Source organism: Hibiscus syriacus, unplaced genomic scaffold (genome assembly GCF_006381635.1).
Source record: "Hibiscus syriacus cultivar Baekdansim isolate YM2019G1 unplaced genomic scaffold, ASM638163v2 tig00111254_pilon, whole genome shotgun sequence".
Taxonomy (NCBI): Eukaryota; Viridiplantae; Streptophyta; class Magnoliopsida; order Malvales; family Malvaceae; genus Hibiscus; species Hibiscus syriacus.
This window is the reverse complement of record NW_024063037.1, coordinates 638,702-647,400: the sequence shown is the minus strand read 5'-3', so window position 1 is coordinate 647,400 and position 8,699 is coordinate 638,702. Positions and strand designations below refer to the sequence as shown.

At 34.8% G+C, this 8,699-nt stretch overlaps 1 protein-coding gene across 2 annotated transcripts; it reads right to left on the bottom strand.

Moving 5' to 3' along the window:
* Nucleotides 1–2,996: 2,996 nt before the first annotated feature.
* LOC120157424 (zinc finger CCCH domain-containing protein 48-like) lies at nt 2,997–7,286 on the bottom strand. 2 transcript variants are annotated; one of them, XM_039168546.1, is made up of 9 exons: nt 6,493–7,286; nt 6,019–6,114; nt 5,525–5,614; nt 5,313–5,414; nt 4,789–4,935; nt 4,512–4,631; nt 4,356–4,422; nt 3,388–3,484; nt 2,997–3,265 (listed from the first exon to the last, which is right to left on the bottom strand). In XM_039168546.1, exons 1-9 carry the CDS (start codon nt 6,940–6,942, stop codon nt 3,130–3,132), a joined length of 1,305 nt encoding a protein of 434 aa, XP_039024477.1. In that variant the 5' UTR covers nt 6,943–7,286; the 3' UTR covers nt 2,997–3,129. The 2 variants fall into 2 exon arrangements, with proteins under 2 accessions (XP_039024477.1, XP_039024476.1); XM_039168545.1 differs by lacking the exon at nt 2,997–3,265 and having other exon boundaries at nt 3,409–3,484; nt 4,363–4,422; nt 6,493–7,282.
* Nucleotides 7,287–8,699: the final 1,413 nt, after the last annotated feature.

Here is an 8,699-nt window from a genome sequence, read left to right as displayed (position 1 = left end):
TTTTATACCATTGGATTCGTATATCAGTATAGTCTTTTAAAACAAACGGGTACTGATTTTGAAGAGTATACAAAAAGATATAAATTTTTAATCAATGATAGGTCAGAAAACAAGACAACAGTTTATGCTCAAAACAACTTCTGTAAGTCAGCTTTGAAAATTCTCTATAAATTGCACAAATGGAACTAGAAGAATTGCCTTATATGGTTATATTCTTATTCGAGTCTAGTTTCCAATGGTATAAGCGGAATAATTTTTTCACGAGTATATTAATGCAGAATAATATTTCTTTGAAGGTAGTGCAAACTTGCAAAATAGGATGTTGTGATAAACTTCGTAATAGAGGAGAGGATAATATAAAGCAAATGATCAAGCTTAAAGCTCAGTGAGGCTTATATTTTTGACTTGTACATAAAGTGTCAAAGTGAATGCATCTTATTATGTGCTTATATGATATGAGGAAGACTTGCGATGAGTCAACCTCAAGTGTTTTTATTAAACATGTTTTGAACGCATTTTGAAATATTTTCATAAAGTTTTATGAAATTGATTTTATCAAATGATTTTAGGGTATGAACTGTCCTAAAATAAATGGATGTGTTTCACACTATTTATTATCTATTGATGTTTTGGAACAAATGTTTAATCTATGATTTGGATATAATAGCCCATTGTATGTACATTGAGAGTCATAGATGCAATTGTAATACCCTGAATAAGGTATTTATGCATTATTGCGTTTTTGTAGTAGTACATTTGTTGTACTATGGCACTATGTGTGCAAGGATAATATTCGTAAGGGACTCCGAAATTGTTAATATAGTGTCGTTGTGTACCAAAGTGCCTATATGTCATTGTAGCACTTAGGTGCTAATTGGGTACCTTGCATTCTCATTTTTCATACATCGGGCTTTGAATGGATTTTGAATACACCGATTGATAAGTATGATATGTATATGAAACAATATTTGGCAGGTTATGTGAAGGAAACTTGGCTTATCGAGTCAGTTTTATGCGTTTATATATTTTATATGATTTAATTTGTATTTTGATCCTTTATGGTTTATTTATGTTGTTAAAATGTTTTACTTAATTTTTTATGTCTCATTAAGTGTATACTTAGCGTGTGATGATTTTCACGCGTAGGTAAAAGAAGAAAGTGGAGTAAGGAGCTGAGTTTAGCATCAATCATCGAAGACTACTTACCAATATGAATAATGACATCCTACTGTTGTTTTAAATTTATAGTTGGCATGTATATACGTAAAAAGAGTTTGTATTGTTTAATATGGGTTAGGACACATGTTATAATAGAAGTATATTTTGTTATTAAGTCGTGTTAATTAAGAAACAAAATTTTACTGGTTTTCGAGTACGAAAAATGTTTTAAAAAGCATGTTACATCTCTTACTCATGTTCCGGACCGTATACGAGAAATGGGTGTTACAAGTTCGTAGAGCACCGTCACAGCAGGACTTCCTGCATCTCCTTTAAAGTATTGTACTGTAGCTTTTAATGGGCATGTGTATTCAAAGAACATTACTTGTGTATTTATTTTGTCAAACAGTGAGAAGTATTATTTTGATTTTAAATTATATGTCACGGAGCTCATGTTTGTAAAATGTTTTAATAATTGTTTTATATGTTGTAAGATACCATTGAGTGTGTTTTAAAAGAAAACGAGCAAGTTTTGAAAATCAATGGTTGTCTTGGTAGCCCAATATGACACTTTAGGCCCATTCGAGTTTAGGGTGTTACAATCCGGATATCTGATTTGAGTATATTATATATTTTACCTAGAATTAATTTCATTTTAGAAAAAACTTGTGAACAAAAAATGTTTAAAACATAGGAAAAAGATTTTCAGTTTGAATTTAAACTTAAAAGCAAAAATATTGGTTATGTGAACCAACTGGCAAGCAAACAAGAGCTTTTTTTAATCAATTTGTTAATAAAAATCATTTCCCTGCTTCTGTCGTCACCCTTGCTTCTATTATCACAAACACCGCAATTTTCTTTAAATCCATAACATTTTACTTCTTCAATCATATTGATTGTAGGAGTCCTTTTCTAGATGATAAAAACGTTCGCTCGCAGATAAATAAGGTTTGAAAGCTTAACGATACTTGTGGTTCAAACACCATTTTTGAACCCCCAAAGTTTCCTTGAGAGCTGAGACTCAGACTAGAAAGTAAAATTGCTATTAATCTTCGAGCAAGAAATCAGCTACAGGCCTGGGGTTCATTTGGGCAAGGGCAATAATAGTTCTCCTTGGCCTCAGATTATCACGTGAAACATATGGCTACTGGACTAGGGCTAAAAGCCCATTTATTTTTCAGATATTTCGGTCAATAAACGACGTATCAACGACAGAAAATGAATAAACGACGTACCAATGAGAGAAAACTAATAGTTTGATATTATAATTCTTTCTAAAAATTATAATAATCGACCAAATATATTACGTTTAATTATATAAAAATACTTAAATTTAATTACCATGTAACTTTTCAAACGTGCTCTTAATAATCAAGTTAAATTTGAACCAATGTTCTACAATATATATCATAACTTTACTCTCGCGACGTAAAATTATAATGTCATCAAATACAAATTCATTTCTCTCATGAACAACAGACGCACATATGAACTTGCAGGATCCTTCAAACAAAGGGGAAGAAAGCCTGAAACCAATTATTTCAAAGACACAAAATTTTGCTTCTTCAAATTTATTTACCGGTCAAAATTGTGGTCAGACAATTTAATAAACTCATCACCGACATCATCAGCCAGCCGCAGCACAGTTGATTCCGATGACAAAGAAAGTTGCACATTCAGATAGGAGAAAAAACAGCAAAGAGTAGGAGGGTGGGTATTAAACTATTAATGTTGTTTCATCCAAGGCAGGCACCATCTAAAATTTCAATTCAATGACTGCTGCAAATTTACACCGAACAGCAAAGTAACACATGATCTTATGGACACCAGGAACCTACTACTTGTTTTCTCTTAACTCGGAAATTTCTACTGCTAGCTCGAAACCCACCCCATAGTAAAGGATGAGAAGAAATAAAATAATAACACCAACAATACATAGTTGATGCATATGTTGTTGGATGCCGGAACACATCAGGGCTTGGGAACTGGTTCTGTCCACTTCCACACTCTAAAACCAGTTCCATCACCAGTGAAAAATAGGCCACCAGGGCCTACCTCAACTGCTCGAATCTCTTTCTTGCCAAAAATTTTACCCTTCTCCGAGAACCTTCAATTCAATCGTAAGGATAGAAAAATGGTACCCCAATACGAAGCATGAAAGAAGCCTAAAATGGTGAAAAAACAATCGATGCATGTAATGGGGTAAAAAGCAAATCCCTAATAACTTACGAGGGCAGGTCATAGAGGTGGACGGAATTGTCAGTGCATGCACACAGCAAAACAGGCTTGGATTCTGAGTCATGCATTCCTAAAGATTCAACAACCCCTAAAAAGAGCAACCAACAGTTCAATAACATCCCAAGATCCTAGGAAGTAAACCGAGGGCGAAAGAGCTAAAAGACATAATCGAAATCATATACTACATGAAAATCTTCCTGAAACTTTTTTGGGAATTAAACCGCCACATAAACAAGAAAACCTAGAGACATTTGCATTTTGCGATATGGTGAGTAAATCTAAGCTTCGACAATGTTTATATCTATAATAGATGCAATGAATATTGAAGATCAATATATCTTGACTCAAAAAATCCTAGAAACTTCACAAAACAGACCTGGCTACACATTAAATTCCATCCTGCATGTAACCATCTTGCAATTTACACCAAACTGTTTAATTACATATGAAACTTGGAAATATTCATTTGATCATTGCATGTTCCTAAACTGTGTTATGATAAAAAAACATGGAGATTAGAGATTATATCTGTACCCTGAAAAGCAGACTCAATACCTACGTCTCAAAATCCTCTCAAAATAAACTATCCTCTTCTCCAGTACAACCATTCTCCCAAAAACTTTGCCCCATAACTTAATGAAAATTAAAATGCAGAGCATAAAACTCTACTTCAAAATCAAAATGCAGAGCATAAAACTCTTTCTAACACGTCAAAGATCAAACAAAGCTAAGTAGTATTCTCTTCCCTCGATCATTATCTTCACTTTCAATAATCACTACCCACAATTACACCCTATTCTCCTGTCACTGACACCTCTAATAACTAACATAAAAAAGCAAAGACAAACGCTGATCTGACATTCAGTTTTTTAGTTTCCCTCATTCTGGCCTCAAACCCCTTTCCTTTTAACTGCTAATTGCATCAAATCAGAAGTAACTTGCGTATTGTATGAAAAAACCACGTACATTTTCTTCATTGTGAGTGTATGTAACTTTCAAGTTTCCATTTTCAGTAGCTACCCACACCTGCACAGAAAAACGTAAATCCAAAGAACTTTAGGCAGAAAAAGGAAACAAATACAAAAGATAAAAATAAATCATAAAAAAACACTAACCTTTATTGTTTGATCCAATGAGCAAGATAAAAGAAATTGCTCCCAGCAAAGCAAGGACATCACAACATTAGTGTGCTCTGTCAAAGTCTGTAGACACTGCAAAGTTTCTAGACTCCAGGCCTGAAAGTAAACAACTAATATATTAGCAAAACTGGTAACTTTCTATGAAAGGGACAGAAAAAAGAAATTAAAGGAATAAAGAAAAAAATGATATAACGGTGGTTTGAAACTATAATACTTATCAATCAGAGATTCAGGATGATTCATACGACCTTACCTTTATAGAATGGTCCATGGAACCAGAGTATAGTCTATTAGCTCCAACAACTAATGATACAACTGCAACGGTGTGGCCCTTAAGCGATGCTGCTGATTCAAAGCTGTTAGTGACAACATTAAATTTCCATACCAAAATAGTACCATCCTGCAATAAACAGATATTGTTGCTTGAGGATTAGAACTGAAGTGCTACAGCAATAGAGATATAGTATTAAATGCTATGAGTATGGCCTAACATTACCCAAAGCGAGATTCACTCAGCAGAAAATCCCCAATTTTGACCTAGTGCTCTTTTAGGAAAAAAAGCTCATTTCACATATTACAGGTCTTTCAAGATAAGTGGCAATTTTATGAGATGATGAATGTTAGACTACCAAAAAGAAAGTTGTCTCAATTAACGAGTTATTGTCTTAAAATAATTTGGCAGAACCCAAAACAGGAAACATGATGGATACATGACTGATCACATGCAGAACATGGAATTTAAATGAAAAGAAAACATAACAACATACTATATATTACCTGTGTGCCAGCAAAGAGCAAATCATTACCCACAACCAAAGTATAAACTTGTCCAGCAGGTCCACTAAGACTGAGCTCTTGGTTAGTTTGGGTGTTCCATGCCTGCAAAATGACTGCCATTGAATCAGAAATGGGAAATCACCGTTCTAATTTCAAATACGAAAGCAGTAATAAAGAGAAACAATTGGTAGAGAATTTGCCTCATATATTACCTTAACAACATTAGGTACGCCAACAAAAAGCCAAGGACCTTCACTGATCATGCAACCTACTTCACCACCAAGATTAAGAACACCTATACACTACATAGAAGGCCGCAGGGAAAATTAGCCAAAAACATAATGATAAAAAACATTGCCAACAAACACTAGCACAAGAAGACTACTTAAAGTAATTTCTAGCAAAAAGATAATCTCGTTTCACTTTCACAGCATAATGAAATAGTGGTACTCTGCATGATCCATTGGGTATTTAGCACTCTAGTGATTCCATAGAAACAAAAATAGTAGCCTTCCAGTTAACTGATCTTTCACATGGACACCACTACCAAGCAGGACAGAATAACATTAAAATTTTCAGAACAGTTTAAAGCAATTGAAATTGATTACAATGCATCAAGTTTGGAGATAAATCGATCTTTTCTTTCCAAAAAGCTAAATACTAAATAAAACTGCATTTTTTATTAAAAATAAACAAATATAATCACCTGACCAGTGTTGGTATCCCAAACCCTCACAGTCTCATCTTTACTCCCTGTATAGAGCTTATCCATACCTGCTGGCAACGCAATTCCAGTAACAACCTGCCAACAAAACAAATTCACCATCATCAACACAATCTCGCACTCCTAAGAATAAGTTATGTTCCAAACTGAAACACAGAAACTTGAATCCCCCCATCTAAAGTAAAAGATTTCTTGTAAGATTTATATGGACTAAGGCTCGCCCACTCTAACAGTTAGCTTTTAGATGTACTTCTCCAAAGGATAAATGGTGAATCCGTTTGTCTTAATTGCAACGTGGAGACGTGATTCCACGTGAAGTTTGTTATTTCTAGTGAGATTCATATGAATGCGGACCCTCACCCTACCCACCTAATAACTAGCATTTGCAGTGTGGTTCTTCAGAAGTTCATATCAAATTAACACCACAAAAGAAAAAAGAAAGGCAAAGGCACTTACTTTCTGGTGTCCATCAAGGTGATTCAACAAGGTAAATTCTTCCCCTAAATTCCAGGAATGTAGAAACTTACACCTATCTCCGTAACTACAGTTCCCTTGCACCCAATAATTGCATACTTTCTCCGTTTTCCTGACCACCTTATTAGCACCCATTCTCCCCCAATTATTATTACGATTATTATTGAAGTTGGGGCCTCGTCGAGGGGTCGGACCCGAAAACCCAGAATCACCGGAGAAACATTTGGGGGCACCCGATCCGTTAGCAACGGCGGATGTGGGGCCCGAAGGATGAGGCAATTCACGGTGCAGGAAAGGGCAAGGGAAACGGCTGCACTTACCGGCCCTCCAATGATAACAAACTTTCTGGTTTTTTGAGGAGTCGGGTGGCAGGGCAGCTGATGGACCTCCTAGTCGGTTAAAGACGCGCCTGTTGCCGCCGTCTAAATCCATAATCGCCTATTTGTTTTTGTATCAGTAACAAAAAAATGAATTGAAACAAGCTTCGGATGAAGGGTCTACAATAGCGACAGGAAATCTCGGTGAGAAAGAATCCGGAAATTAAATCGATCGCCGAAACCCTATATCGATAGTAACCTGTCCCCTTTTCTTGTTTCTATTTGATGATGCAATAACTCGGGGGAGGGGGACAGAGAAAGAGGACCCCTGCGGTGGAGGAAAAGGATTCCTGCGGTGGCTGCCGCCGCCGTTGGGTAGAGGGAGAGAAGGGCGGTGAAAGGAATCAAAACAAAATCGCGTCAGCTTTAATTTTTTGTTCTTTCCGTTCAAAGGCAGCGTCAGTTTTACATTATCAACACTATGTGCACTGTCATAAAAAGAAGGTTCATTCAATTTCTTACTATAGCTCAATTCTTATTTCTCATATAAATTGATCACTTGTGTAGTTAACATTTTTATATATTTATTTGGGTAAACTACACATTTAGTATTTAAGCTATTAGTTTTGGTCCGTTTTAGTACCTAAATTTTTATTTTTCTTAAAATCATACATAACGTTTAGTTTTTATTCTATTTTAGTACCCTCCATTAAAAATTTTATGTGTTTAGTACCTAAACTATTAGTTTTGGTCTGTTTTAATACCTAAACTTTCAATTTTTTCAAAACATAACTTTAAATTTTGAACGGGTTAATAAAATGAAACAAATTTTTTAAAGGTGGGTACTAAAATGAAACAAAAAGTAAACTTTAAGTATACTTTTGAAAATTTGAAAGTTTAGGTACTAAAACATACCAAAACTGATAGTTTATGTAACGGCCTGAATATTGGGTTAGTAGTTCGAGTAAACCCGAGATCCATAATTTAAGCCCAATAGACATATTAGAATATTTTGGGCCTAGTTATGTTGGATTTGGGCTTGAGTTGGGCCTAAGTGATAGAGATGTGGGATGAGTTTTTTAAGGAATAAAAAAAGAGGGACCAAAAGTGAAATTTGCCCATTCTTCAAATCAAGAGCTGAAAACCCCTTTTGTTTATTATAATTCACGTGAACTAACCCGTTATTACTCACCAAATGTTCTTCCTCTTCCTTTCATCTTTTATCTCTTCTTTTTCCTTTCCAAGGTGATTGAAGGTGAAGACTTCAAGAATTTTAAGTTTAGTTGGATTAAACCAAGGTAAAAATATTAATCCTCACCCTTCAAGCTCCAATTTAAGCTTAATATCTCAAGTTTAGGTTTCATAAAATGGGTTTAGGGAGGTTTAAGGGAACCAAATGATTCAAGTTCATTTCTAGTGGATTCAAGCTATAGAGAGTGTTTTTATTTTACATCCAAGCATCTAGTTTAATTAGTAATTCATTTCTTGACTTATTTAGCGAAAGGGGTGGGAGAGAGGTCAAAGTTTAGGGGAAAGAAAAGGTGAACCTTAGTTAATTGGGAGAGATTTTAGCAGTAAAGGAAGCAAGGTAACACATTTACAACTTCTTTATATCACTTATGAGTTATTTAGAGATGCATTCTAATCTTAGAGTTGAGTTATAGAACATTCATGGTAGATTCTATGTTTTATGGTTATTAGTATGTTTAAAGCCTTCTTTATGACTTTTTATATTCCATAAAACATTGGGAACCTCAATAAGACAGTTCGGTAGTATCGATACATATATTGTTCTTATAAGAGGTAAGAAATCAAAGGATTTATGAGGGGTAGTATCGATACCCCTTGAAGGAGTATTGATACTGGGGTCCT